The following is a 14993-nucleotide window of genomic DNA, read 5'->3' on the forward strand; positions in this document are numbered from 1 at the left end:
GTTGATGTTGGTTCTGCAGCACACTGAAAATGAAGGTTTCTGGGTGCTCAATAAAGCCATTATGCTGATGTTAAGGTAACATTTTACGATAAGAAATTGGCCTCACAAGCTTTGCATGTGTGTGTTTTAATGTAAGGTATTTACATTTAAAGTGTTTATTTTATCTTAATACTATATGATTTTTTTTCTCCAGAATGTTCCCCTGGTTTTTATGGAGTTGGTTGTACACTGAAGTGCAACTGCCCCACTGGTGTACTCTGCTACCCTGAAAGTGGACAATGCAAAAACCAGTGCCCACCCGGATTCCATGGCGACAGGTGCAACTTGTGTACGTCTTACACACTAATGAATGAGCCGTTTGAGCAATTTGAGCACTTCAGTATAGGTTTAATGTGCACCTGTGTCCTTTCATGTTGGAGCAACTGGTCATGCGTTTTTAGAGTTCTAAGCTCTCGCCATCTAACTACCTGGAGCAGTAGGTGTAGATCTCAATAAAGAGGAAACATTTTCAGATCTGGTCAACCTCTTTTCAAATTGTGCATGCTTACTTCATTTTCCCACAGGTTCCTAGAGATGCCGTTTTACATGTACGGTGCAATGTGCAATCGATCCGCACTTAAAGGGTGTCTAAAATGTTAGCATTTGTTTGGATGAATGACCCGGGGCCTACCAAGCGTGCTATGATCGCGGAGTCAGTTTGGCATCTCGAAACGACTCAGTCCATAAGAGGCACCTATACACATGTTGGTCTACATCCCTTCATTCGTTTACACATTCATTCTTTCATTCATCATAAATGGTGGTGTTTACAAAGGGAGGCCCTTTCTGGTCATGTATTTGCCAACTTTTACTTTTAGATCAAAGCATGTCATTAAATGAAATAAAAAGAATTACCAGGCACTCGGAGGAGTAGGTGCCTTTCAGCATTTATTAAAACATATACAATTGCTAATGTATATTCTTTTGTGTGCGGTTGGGCAGCAAACAATATTTTTGCAATAGACAATTATACACATAAAAATCTATATAATAGCTGGATTTTCAGTGCTTTGAAATCTGTTTCCAAGCTCACGACTGAGGTCATCTGTTTTTGATCATTCTGTTAATTGATGAAACATATTGGCCCTAATTTACAAAAAAAAGCGCTAAATCCGCGCTAAGTAGTTGGCCCAAGAAAGAATATGGCACGGACTAAACAAACAGCATCGGGAGCCGTTTCATGGAATTAAATGTGCGCAGAAACCAGCACACAAAGACAAACGAGTAGCGCTCGGAACACCTACAACACACCCCCATGGCAAACAGAACATAGCGCTGTCAAATAACTTCTGTGGGTCCATGCAAAAAAAGTCATGAATGATTACTTACCAGCAATTACCATTACTTCCACTCCCCTCCTGTGACCCAAAAGTCCTCATCCCAGTTCCACCACTAATCTGTGCCCCAATCCCCTAAATTAAGACAGCACCCATGTACCCCCACTAAACTGCACCAGGCCCCCTACATATAGGCAGAACCTACGTAACCCCATTAAACTGCACCCCAGCACCCTGCATCAAGGCAGTATCCAAAACTCTGCCCATGTCCCAGTACTCACAAAAAAACTGTACCCCGTCCTGTACTTCAAGGCAGCATCCACATGTCCGCCCTCATCACAGTACCCCAATGAAACTTTGCCCGGCCCCCTGCATCAAGGCAGCACCCACAAGTCTGCCCTTGTCCCAGTACCCCCACTAAACAGAGCTACCCAATCTGCATCACTCTACGCCCAAACCTCAACCACACAATACTTGACACAACAAGGTGTCACATCACAATCGAGCACCCCAAACACACATCACAATGCCTACACTTACCCATACAGTGCACAGTACGGACACCAGGAGTTGGATGAAATTTGACATGCCTGACAGAACATCCATTGAACCATCCTGCTTAGAGATGTCCATGATGGATCCCCAGTCAACCTATGTAGATCAGATACAATGTCACATACAATCCCATGTAATTTGGCTGCAACACCTGCCTGACAACAGCTCACTGGATGTCCCCCCCATACTGCTTTCATGTCAGGACACAACAATCGGACTCCCACAGATGTACTAATCTTGTTGCCTACTGAACATAAAAAAGTTTGCTGGCGCACACCCATGATCTGTTGGGGAAAAAGGGTACTGCCACATACCCAACAGTCACTGTCCCTACAAGGTGACACATAGGTTTGCGGGCCCTGTTCAGTATGATTGTGGCGTTAGCCTTATAAATCGATGTAACACCAACAACACTTGGCAGCTATGTATCATGAGCACCCATAGCCCAGTGCACTGTGGAGCACTTACCTTCTTCAACTCCTCTTGTCTGTGTCTTCCATGAACTACACCTGAAAGCCATCCTCCTCCAACAGGATTACTTGTAAACTGTGCTGGCGAACCCAGGAACGTCAGCTCGTTCATGCCTTCTCCTTGAATCACACTAAGCTGCAAAACAGCCAACCATATCGTCACAGCAGTCAAGGTTTGGTCCCTTGATGGTCAGGTGACATAGTCCACATGTGAGGTGTTTAGCCTAGTGAATCAGAGCAAGACGACATCCCTCACTCTCATCCCAAATGCCAATAGACAATACCCATTCAGAAGGTGTGAGCACATCCACATGGACAAGAAAGTGCCAATGGGCTACCCAACCGTCTGTGAAAGCATAAAGGAACCGAACGTCCAGGAAACAGAAATCCTGAGAAGTGTATAGCGATGGGTGAATGAGCTGCCAACAGCTACCTCAGACATCCCTGCTTTCTGGAACATCTAGCCAGACAGCTAAACAAATGAATACCCATCCTCAATAAGAGACCCGAAACATCATCATGAAACATTCCTCTCAGCTCCAATACGACACACACTCAAAAACATACTCAACCAACACTGATACACCACCAGCAGACATGCAATTCCAGCGCACTATAAATGGCATGAGGCAACCATCCCTTGGCACCACCCCACTTGTGCTGCCCCCTTCCTTACCTGAGAAACACATATCCACAACGCCATATGGGCAAGCAAATCAAAGTAATGGCGCCGGTCTTACCTCAAACCACCAACATGACACAACACCCATGAACACATGTACAAAGGAGGTGCCATGCCAACCACAGCATACTTGTCAGACACACCCAGCACGCCATGCACAATAATGGCCAACATGCCTCGACTGCAAAGCATGGAAGCAGCCAAGCAACAGATGTGAATGACAAAGACTTCAAACACGTGCAACTCCAAACATGTAATCTCGCCACTTCTACCCTTTTCCACACATGTACATTGACCATGAAGACATCATAGTAAACATCACACAAACATGAAGCATGCACACATGTCCCCTAGCAAATAGACCAGTACCAACATGACCCACAGAGTGTGCCCTAAACCCACATCACAGCCATAGGACATACTTAGTTGGAGATCATGCCCAGACAAAATGTGCACATGGACAAAGATGCCAAACAGTGGTGTCGAATAACAAAAGTAAACTGTATTGATGATAAACTATGCACAAAAATGCAAGCAAATAAGTCATCTTAGAAATAACAGTGGTGGAGAAGTCTAGTTTCACTCTTATATGGAGGTCAGGGCTAGAAAAGGTCTTGAAAGGCTGCTTTTAAGATGTTTGTCATGAGCTGAATCAGGAAACCAGGCAATACACCTTCCATTCAAATCCTCATGGGACTTCCCCAAATATTTACTGTTTTGGTTATCAGGTAAGTAGGGGTATTTGTAAAGACTCAAAAAATAGTCCATAGGCGCCCATCTGCGAGAACGAACACGCCTAAATGACCTGTTCTTTGGGAAGGTAGCCACTCGCGAGTCCCAGCCACACTTTGTAAAGACGTCTATGGTGCTTCTATAGGAAATGCTGTGATGTCAGACCATGTTGACATATCATCAGGTGGACTGAGGGAACAGTCATTGGAGGTTGAACATGAATTTACACAAAAGAACACACATTTACTATTGGACCCTGATTTTGTTAAGCACATTGACTGTGAAATCACGCTATTTCTGCAAGAGAACTTGGCATCTGTTGGTTTATAGAGTAGCTGAAGAGAAGTGCAGCTGCTTTCCTTCTGCTCCGAATATGTACTCCATGCTGAGTGCAAGGCACTCTCTTGACTAAGTTACATTCTAGGGCAGAGAGACTTATTCTACACAAGCCATGCTTTTTGGGATCGGGGTGAAAGGTATGCTACACTGCTAGCTAATCGACAAACAATTAAGGAAACTGGAGACAGGTGCTCTTTATTAGGAATGAGGAGGGATGAAGATATTTGCAGGGCTTTCCAGAGTTTTTGTGCTTCTTTGTATAGTGATGATGGGCATATTATGGGGCCACAAGTGTCCGAATATTTGAGCCAGGTTGATTAGTCCTAGGGCGGATGAACATAATAAAATACTTTGGGATGCAGATGTAACCCTTCAAGAGATCCCCGATTGAATTCTATAAAACATTTCGACATACTCTCCCCTTTCTTGGTAAGGCTCTATGCAGATGTTGTTAGAGATGAGGCTCTATGCAGGTTAAACTGCTCACTCTAATTCCTAAACCGGGTAAGGATCATTCCAATAGTGCCAATTTCCACCCCAAGTCCTTGTTGAATGTGGACATTAAGCTTTTGGCTAAAGTTTATGCTAGAAGACTTAGGGCCTAATTCACAGAATGTTTTCCAAAGGGGTTTTGCCACTTCTCTGAATTAGGCCCTTAATACTTTATTGCTGAAATAGGTCCATAAAAATCAGACATGGTTTGTTTATGGTAGAAATAGTTATGATAATTTGAGGGCGTTATTAAATATCGTTCACCTTACGAAGCATTCCGCAGATGCTTATGGGGCAGTGCTGATGCAGCAGAAAAAGCCTTCGAGAGGGTGAATTGATAGGGTCTCTGCCAGGTTTTGCTCAAGGTAAAATATGGCCCACAATTTTCTTGCAGTATTTTAGTGCTTTCTACAATAGAGCTACGGCCTCTGTGACTGTTAATGGTTATACATCAGAGCACTTTCCTATTGAGAGGGGAACACGTCAGGGTTGTCCTTTATCGCCTTTGTCGTTTGATTTATTTATAGAGCCGCTGGCTGCTGTGATTAGAGGACACCTGGGTATAAAGGGAATTCTACTAGGTGACTATCTCCAAGGTGCTTTTATATGCTGATGATGATCTGGTGTTGATCTCGCATCCAGAAAGTTCCTTTGAGGAGTTGATTTCATCTTTGCAGTTGTTTGGCGAAGTCTTTGATTACAAGGTTAATGTCTCTAAGGCATTGATTTTTCCAATCTCATCGTGTCATAGGGGTCTTTTTGCTGTAGGACAGGATGATTGGGCCACAGGTGGTTTTAAAAATGTAGGTATCCAGGTTATTAGAGGCATTGATTTGCTCCTTGAATTAAATATCAGGCTAAAACATAAGTGGGAGACTGATTTTGACACTCTGGGGTAAAATTAGCATAATTAAGATGACTCTGCTCCCCAAACTGCTCTATGTCTTTAGTATGCTCTCCCTTTCAATTTCGAGTAAACTGGTATTGGAAATAAATCAACTGTTTAATAGATTTCTATGGGGAGAGGGTGGGAAGTCAAGGATTCCAAGGAATGTTCTTCTGAGAACAGTGCATTAAGGAGGCTGCGGTTTTCCAAACATAAGGCAATATCATGCTGCTTTCATGCTCCATACACTATTTCATTGGTTCATGTTAGATCAGGATGAGTCTCCGAACTGGGTTTCTATTAAAAGACTCGGGGCCCGATTCTCATCTTGGCGCAGTGAGCGTGCTAAATAGCACAACTCACTGCGCCATTTCTTGACGCCCAGGCACCACTGCTATTCTCTTGTGGGCCTGGGCGTCTTTGCAAAGCACAACAGTGCTTTCACTGTAATCCGCCTGCTTCTAATGGAAACAGTCGGATTGCAGAATCTCAGCAACATTTTCGTTAAATTACGAGGGAGTTCTGCTGATACACCAAAGTGAGCAGCTTCATCATTGCAGGATGTTGAAGCTGCTTGCTTTGGTGTATAGGAAAGTGTTCATATACACCCGTGTGGTGTATATGAACACTTTGATTTAAAGCGAGCAGCTTCAACGTTGCATCCTGCAATGTTGAAGCTGCTCGCATTGGTTTAAATAAAAGTGTTCCTATACACCCGTGCAGTGTTTATGAACACTTTCATGTACACCAAAGCAAGCAGCTTCAACGTTGCAGCAATGTTGAAGCTATTTGCTTTGGTGTACATGAAAGTGTCCATATACAACACAGATGTATATGGACACTTCCATTTACACCAAACAAGGCTTCTTGTGGCACTCCTCCAGTTTAACAGCACCAAAAGGGTACCATATATGTGCGCTAGTTTAGCACACATTAATTGGAGGCGTGCCACAATAATAGGCTTTGAAAAAGCCAGTTTACAAATGTGGCGGTTGCTAGGTCGGTTTCCAACCCATCCTTGCAACCGCCCCATGTATTCCGAAAGTGGCGCATTCCTTCCGAATTCGGAAGAATGCGCCACCTTCAGAATAGATCTTAAGTACCGAAAAGGTCATTAACCCTTTTAACGTCCTTTTCGGTACTTCTTGATGAGAATCAGGGCCTCAGTCTCTCCCACATCACTTGACAGTTTATATGTAAAAAGGGTCCCGAATAACTTTACTGCGCCATTTATAGAGCATGTCATTAAGGTATGGAAGAAGAGGAATGAGTTCCGATGAGAAACTTTTGCTTAGTGCAGATTCCTGTTTATGGAAAAACTAGGCTGTGCAAATGAATAATCGAACTCTCACTTGGGTTTCGTGGCAGAGCGCAGGTATTTGGAAAATAGGACAAGTCTATGATGGTCAATCTATGCTTGATTTTGAGCTTTTACATGTTAAGTACAAGCCTTAATGTTACATTGCATAGCCTGTGATTTTACATCTAGCCAAAAAGATGCCACTTTCTGTATCCTTGCTCTATAGGCTTCTAACTCAATGTGAAGTAAAAGTAGTCTCTCTGCATGGGAGGAATGGCTGGGATGTTGATTTAGGGTGTACACTTTCTGATGTTGAGTGTTCTTGTATCTGGACTGGTCCTAGCAGGTTTTAAGATAGACTTAGATTTATGTTAGACGCAGCAAAGAATCATTCATTATGATTATGGGTCCCCAAAGATGATGTGGTCCTGTAAATTTAGGCACGATAACCTTTACTGGAACGGCAAAAGCGAAGTGTTTAGCCCTTTACTTATGATTTGGCTGTGTGATCTAAAGTGAGGTTGTTTTGGAGGGAAGTTCTTAAGCATATAGATATTGTACTGGGTCTTCCCCTCCCTGGCACACCTTTGTATGTGTGTTGGGTCTGTTCCTGGCTCACTTGAAGTTGCCTGCTGATAAACCCTTCTGGGTTTATCGAGACCTTGTGGTGGCTTAAAATCATATTTTGAAGAATTGGAAGATTGATGTTAAACCCACTTTTGATGACTGGGTAGACAGCCTGTCAATTCTCTCCAGCAGCGAGAAAGGTTCCCTTCAAATTAAGCAGCAGCCTGATAAGTACGAAGACATTTAAAATGCTTTAACCCCTTAAGTGCCAAGGACGAGCTATCTCATCCTTGGCACTGTGGAGGTAATCCCAAGGACGAGATACCTGATGAACAAGCATGGTATCAAACAGTAAGACAGACACAAGTGATCACAGTTCAAGGGTGTTTATTGAACTTCAATTGGGTTTGAAAAACACCTAAATCTAAGAATGGAAGCAAACTACAACCATCAAATAAGAACACAATCCTAGTCTTGTCAAGATAAACAGGGCTATACTGATAAACCTATTGCCAAACCTTACTTTTAAATACAAATACTTTGGGAAACAATGTTTATGGAAAAGAAAAGTGTTCCAAGAAATGATGTGTCAGGCTATTGAAGCCATTGACTTCCCTTCCCCACATTTTCAGCACGGGACAAGGCGACACACTGGATCTTAGCACAGTCTCTTGCTTCTCTAGCATGAGGATGCAGTTCAAAACTTCAACATCAGGGCCTTCTGTGCCAAAGTCTCTTCGTCATTCAAAGTCTCTTATTTCATAGGGCCTTTCTTATTAGGATTTCACATGTACAAATTCCCAGCTGATTGTCTATACCTCCCGGGTCCCCCTCTGCCGTGCTCAGACCCACTTTAACACAAAACCGTCAATTGGTCTTCTTCGGCAGGCCTTGGACCAAATTCACATACTTTTCCAAACGTTCTGTATTTCATCAAAATCAAAGACTTATTGATTGTGTGCAGGATTTTGCTTCAACTGTCAACTTTGATTCACTTTCATGGGTTCTCTTTCAATTAGTCTCCCTCCAATTTATCTACTGTTATTACTGTTAAGCTAAGCTAGATACCTTACAGACACCTTCGATTTAGCACCCAGGCAGTGCTGGACCACTTTGTCAAAGGTATTGTAGCGTGCTTTGAAGTTCAATCGTTCATCGGCAGTTCAACTTCACCCGTGTCTCATATCACATGCGTTTTAACAATGTTTGTTCCAGTGCCCGCCTTACAATGTTGCTGCTTGCAACCTTGGCTTAACATAGACTGGGCTTGTATTAGTCTCACCAACTCACCGGCTATGTTGACTTCACTGATGTTACTTTGTTGTTGGAACGACAGACGGTACCATGGTGACTGGTGATTCTCCCCCCACCCTTGATTCCTGACATGGGAGAGCCCTGGGTATCTGACACACAATGCCGGATTGTTCAGCCTGGTTTCCTGGTCTTACACTTTCTATTCTCGAGGACTCTGGAAAGTAATGGTTCCTTTTTGAAAAGGTCAAGGGAATTTCCCTCCTTGCGATCCCCTTTGGATTTGCCATCTTTCCCCTCTTGCTCTGCTGCCGTCTCGAAACTGCCGTTTCCTTGTGTGCTTTGCCTCCTTGAGAGTGTGCTCTCATGCTCTGTCTTTTACCCATGTGGGGATGTGTAATGGAAGTCGGGTGTGAGTGATTGTCAACAATTGCCGGAGCTCACCTGACCACAGTATTGGGACATGTCCGGTACAAGGCACGGGTGTTGGTCTGTTTTCCCTTACAGCGGGCTGTCCTTGATAAAGTGTTTGTGTTGTGAAAGGGTCGGGAGGTGTAGAGTTTCTAAATATTCTGCCTAGTAGGATGGGGTAAAGGTGTTACAGGGAAGGGGATGCCGCATCTCCCCTTGCGGTGTCCCACTCCCAGTCCCCGAAGACCGCTCACCCAGGTTATCCTGACGTACTGGTCCACCCACAGGAAATGGATCCAAAAGCGATGGCCGTGTCCTGGCCACCTGGATGACAGTTACCCGGGGACTAGTGGGTGAGACACCTTCTGGTTTCTCACACAGCACACAGAGACCTGTGTGGAAGCAAAGGGTGGAGAGCTGGCGAGTGTGGGGTAAGCGCCAGAGCAGAGAATATAGCAATGAAACAGGAGAGGGATTCATTAAAGGGCGCCAGGGCCAGAAAGGAAAAACACACTGATGCAAAACAGAAAGGACTGAATTGCAACGAAGGGCTTATTAGGTCCTTCTTTGCTTTATAGTGGTATTAGTCATCTGTGTCTTTGTGACGTTTGACATCACAGCGTTCCGACACTGATCTTGCATTCGCCATTTTGGATGAGGCAGGAAGCCTTTCCATATTTGCCATAGCAATGTGAACGCTTGCAATTTCCAATCATGGGTCCAGTGGCTGTGATGCCTTATACCTACCATCTCCCATCAGTTACACCCTTAGCCAAGTCTTCATCTTTGTAGTTGACCTTGCTGACTGTTCCCTTCCTCAGGACTTTTATGGGAGTGAAGGTACATTCATATCTTCATCTAGAGGTTAATGAATAGGCCTTGTGTTCCAGTCTTGCACCACGTGTGTGGAGACCACGGTTTTGTCCATTCTGACCTTTTATTTAGTGCTTTTTGATTACATAATACTGTGTGCTATTACTACTCTTGGCCTCTGGAGACTTGGTTTCTCCATCTGGCATAGCTTTCTACATCTTTTATTGTTCAATACTTGGCACTTGCAAATGTTCACTCCTTTACCTAATCTAAGAGAAATGTGTCATGTGTATGTAGCTTAGACTCCTTTTGTGTGTTCAGTTCCATCTTGGTGTAGCATCCTTGATCCTAATCCAAACAAATACCCTTTGTTCCTTGCACAAGCTGTTTTCCAGTTCCTGTCAGCTCTGGAGCCTTGGTCTCTCTCCTTCTGGCTTCTTGCTTATTATTTATACAGAGTCGATGTCCATCTTTTCATCATGGCTCCTTTACCAGTGTTATGTTTTCTACTGCAGCAATTTTCTATAGGTCTCATCTACCTTGTGTTTCTGTGTATGTACATCCACTGCATCTCCTCACTTATCTTCTCAGTGTATACGATTTCTTCATATTTGCATAAATGTTTACTTCGTTACTTCAGTCACATCTTTATTCTTTAAGTATTTGCATATCGTTTCAGTGTGTCCTTGTATCTTCTCTTCATGACGTCGCTTTAAACTTGCCAGATTTCATGGATCGCTCTTCTATGTTCATTGGTGCATGCAGGCATCCTTCTACCATGTCAGTCTGAATGTACATTTGATACGGCTGTCTGAGTGCATAACGTCTCTCATATCTTCAAAGCAGTATTGGGATGATACCTGGTGTCATGCACAGTGTCTTCTTGTTCTTCCAATATGATGGAGGTGCAGGGGGGGGGCACTAGAGATGTGTACATCTGCCTCTCTACATTGTGCATCCTACAAGGTGGATGTTTGACCCCTGTATGCGATTGAGATCATTCTTACAGCACACACGACTGTATTCATATTGTATGACAACAACAATAAACATATATGTTATGGTATGTGATGTTATGGGGAATTGTACTGTGCACCGCTGCCATTATTTATGGTCCCCAGGTGATCAGGCTGATCTGAAAAGGAAGGGAAGGTTAGTGTGGATATGAGGGAAAAGTGCAAGAGAGCTTTGATGTGCTGTTGGTAGCTTCAGTTTAGAAAAACTGGTCACTGTGTGCTGGTATGATTTTGGGGGATTGGCATTTGTATGTTGTGTGTGTTGGGTGTTGGGGAGGGATGAAAAGTATCTGTAGTTTTGGTATTTTGTCACAATGTTGTGTCAAATTAGCTCCGTAATGGGTGGTGGATATGCTGGGTGTTAGGAAGTGTAGAAAGTTATTACTAAACAATGCAACAGATTAGCTCCCCTCAAAACCTCCAAGTGCATCACATTGGCTTTCTTCATATTGATTTAAGTGTGGTGTGCTTGCTATCCCCAGAGATCTATTGTGTGCTATGCCACGGCTAGCTTCACCATCTTCTAAGTGCAGTACATGGGCTACCCTGTACATTTTTCTGGGTGTGAAGCAATGGCTAACCTACAAGACTCATCAGTAGCAGTAGAGGACTATACTTCGCAATTCATCCAAGCATAGTAGACAGGATGACCTTCAGTTCTTCTAGCTGCAATACATATGCTAGCCTGCACAATTCATCTAAACACAATACACAGGATGACCTTCACACTTATTCTAGATGTTATGTTGATTTATAATGCACACCGCTACCACCCTGGTGCAGTATCCAGGCATACATAGCCTAATCTGCACAATTCATCAAAGCTCAGTCCAAAGGCTGACCTTCAAAGTTGTTCTAGATGCAATACATAGGCTAACCTGGACAATTAATCGAAGCACAGGAGCATAACCTGCATTGCATGTGGCCTAAACAGCACCAATGTGTCATGTATTTTCAAAAGTAGTATTCCTTGCTGAAGTTGTTGAAAGTCAAGACTGAGCCTCATCAGGAGGTGGCCAGTATCCTCGTGCTAATTGCACCAGGATACCACCCAACACAATTAGCATTACCACTACTCGGTCCAGCGCAATTTGTGCTGGATCACGAGTAGTGGTAAGACTAATTCCTCATTTCATTTTTTTAAAAGTCTGTGGGGATTTTCGGCACAATTAACTCTGGCGGTAATAGTGCCAAAAATGGGCAGAAAGCTAGATTTTTACCTCCAGCCTGAAGGAAAACTCCGACACTCCGTGCAACTTTGAGAATGGGCGGACCCTTAAATGCAACGGTAATAGTCCTGGTAGGCAAGTATACCAAGGCAAGGGACGTTGTAGTGGTAGACCTGGCAGGTGAGTGGACCAGGCAGAAGTTGTTGAAGTACTGTGTTGTGGTTAAAGACTATGTAGAAGAAGTACTGTGTTGTAGTTAAAGACTGTGTAGAAGAAGTGGCAAAGACCACCATATTATCTTGTGAAATCAACCTGACAAAACATTGCTGGTGCTAAACATGAACTGTTGAGGTGTTTGTTTCCTAAGAAGTTGTGTTGAACTCTTTGCTACAAGTGGAGTAACTAGCAGTTGTTTCTTTTTGAACTGTTGGAAATTCAAATGAGAGACTTTTGGAGCAAGAAGAACCTTATCACCAGAACTTTGTTGTAGAATGGAACTTTCCTAATGTTGAACTGTTGATAACAATTCCTGCTTCAAATCTGGGAAAGGGGACGTTACGCAGGTTACAAGGAGAAACAGTTATCAAGTTTATGTTGGATATAACCGCGTTTTTTGTTATTTTTGAATTGCATTTATTCCCTTCATATGTTTGTTGCATGTACAAGTGTGAGGGACAGATTCCTTTTTTTTTTAATTTTTTTATTCTTTTTTTTTTAGTGTTTTGCTTTAGTTTATTTGATAGGCGTGGAAATGCTCTTCAGGGCAGAGATAGTGAGGCGTTTATCAAACCCTTTTAAGTTAAGAAAATTACATTTTATGACAAACCTTTACAATGTTGTCTGCCTCACATGAGTAGTACACTGGCTCCCTATCAACCGACAGGGGACCTTTAAAGCCATGTGCATCACAGACCGCGCCCTCCATAATACTGGTCCAGAGTTCCTCCAGGACAAGATCACTCGCTACCAGCCCACAGGAAACCTCCAATCAAGTGCATCACTCCTTCTCATAATCCCCCATCACAAGTACACCAGAATGGGAGGATCCACCTTCTCAAATCCCCTCCATCAGGAATTCCCTTCCACTACACTTCTGCTGTAATGAAGACAGGCTCTCCTCAAAATCTGGTTATTTCCAGCAGCTATCTGAAATATTGCTCACCTCCATCACCCCAGCATTATTCATTCTGCCGCAGCCATGTATTTTCCCAAACCTCTCCCTCTGCAAGGTGCTGTTTAACACATCAGTCCGGTCATCTCCATCCTCCTAGTAACACCATTACAAAATTCCAACCAGGTACATGATCTGACACCCCCAGGCAGCACTGGTCATAATAACTGGCAACAGCACACAACTCACATCAGTCATCCACAGACTATGGACATGTCTACGAGCCATTTGGGATCTAGTAAGACCTAATGCAATGCCCAATCAGGAACTTGGTCATGCTCCCCTATGCGGATGCCGTCCATAATCGTGGTGGTCCTGCCTATGGACACTCGCAATCCTCTAATTGCACAGCACACAACATATAAAGTGCTGATATGTCCATAAGTAAAATAGACTAAATATGCTATCGCACTCACTCCTGGCCTCCTCAGAACCCTCCAGCATGCCTGACCTCTTAGGAGAGTTACTGTAGACCGGCCAAACCTCCTAACTGCTTATCTCGGCCTAAGCTCACACACAAGTTATAAGACATCCTCCCATAACTTTTCCCCTCATAGATAGCCTGTCCTCCGAAATTACTTCTGTCATAACTAGAAAACCCATGATTTTAGCCTGGCTACTGCGTGTGATGTATAAGGATTTCCAGCTAATTGCAATTACAGATAAACAGATAGCCTTGATATTGCACCTAGAACACAGTAGAACAACCTGTCTATCACGCTTCGAAGATGTATTATGAAGCTTGTTTATGACGCTTGGAAGACCTATTATGGCAACCCGGCTAGTGTGCCTAGAGGACTCTCTCAAACTAACAATCTGATCAAACAATGGCATCAACAACAAAGATCCATCCGAGCCTCAAGGTACGTATAAACACACCACTTCAGTGGACAGCTGCCGCTGGCATGGCTACCCAACTCCACGCATCAGAATACAGTAACAAGCAAAGTCTAATTCAGTCTAGCTGCGCACATAACGTTCACCTCCATTATACCAGACTAAGCCTCAACACCTCTGTCATCAGACTACAGCGACGACATACAACACATATTTGGTCCAGCTGGGCACATAAAGTCTCTTGCTCTCTCCCAACCTCCCTCATCACCCTTGCACATGCCTGATCTCCTGGGTAACTTACTGGAGCCCACATGCCTGATCTCCTGGGTTACTTACTGGAGCCCAGTCAGCCCATATAATTCCTTATCTTGGCCAAATGCTCACACACCTAAGCCTTTTCTGACAATGATCTCATACTCTGGACTTTGGTCCCTGAGGGTGTTCCCGTCACAAGTGCTTTGAGACCACATTAATATGAAATGGTGCTATATAAATGACGCTGACTACTACTACTACTACGCGCAATACACAGGCTGACCTGCACCATTCTTCTAGATGCAATTCATAGGCTAGCCTGCATAATTAATCTAAGTGAAATATAATGTAACACAAGGAGTACAGTGCAATACAGCTGGAGTAGGTGGTGGTAATATTGGCGTGGCAGGCCTGTGCCAGCTGGACCAAACTTTCATGGGACGCAGCTGTATTCTATGGGTTGCACTGCAAGCGGGGGAATGGGTATTATAAATAGTCTAGTAACCCCTAAGGCAACTGTCTACTGTGACGATCCCTCAGATAGCATTGCTTCTTCCCAAGCGGGAACCCCTTTCCATGAGGTTAAGATGGTGAGGGCTGCTAGTATGAGGCAATGTCCTGCAAGACACATGCCACTAACACGCTCAGTGTCATGCTTGTAGCTAGTGCATTGTGAACAAAAATACTGACTCTCATGGAATGACACCAAGCAGTGGATGTTGTCAGAGTTG

At 43.7% G+C, this 14993-nt stretch overlaps 1 protein-coding gene across 6 annotated transcripts in view; it reads left to right on the forward strand.

Moving 5' to 3' along the window:
- LOC138491794 (multiple epidermal growth factor-like domains protein 6) overlaps positions 1-14993 on the forward strand; it is a 1495213-nt gene that overhangs the window by 1042877 nt on the left and 437343 nt on the right. For all 6 annotated transcript variants that reach the window (XM_069618507.1, XM_069618508.1, XM_069618505.1 and 3 more), the window contains exon 18: positions 194-328. In XM_069618507.1, coding sequence (XP_069474608.1) covers positions 194-328 — 135 coding nt within the window. The remainder of the gene's footprint in view (positions 1-193; positions 329-14993) is intronic.

Source organism: Ambystoma mexicanum, chromosome 10, assembly GCF_040938575.1.
Source record: "Ambystoma mexicanum isolate Mex_15411 chromosome 10, UKY_AmexF1_1, whole genome shotgun sequence".
Classification (NCBI taxonomy): domain Eukaryota; kingdom Metazoa; phylum Chordata; class Amphibia; order Caudata; family Ambystomatidae; genus Ambystoma; species Ambystoma mexicanum.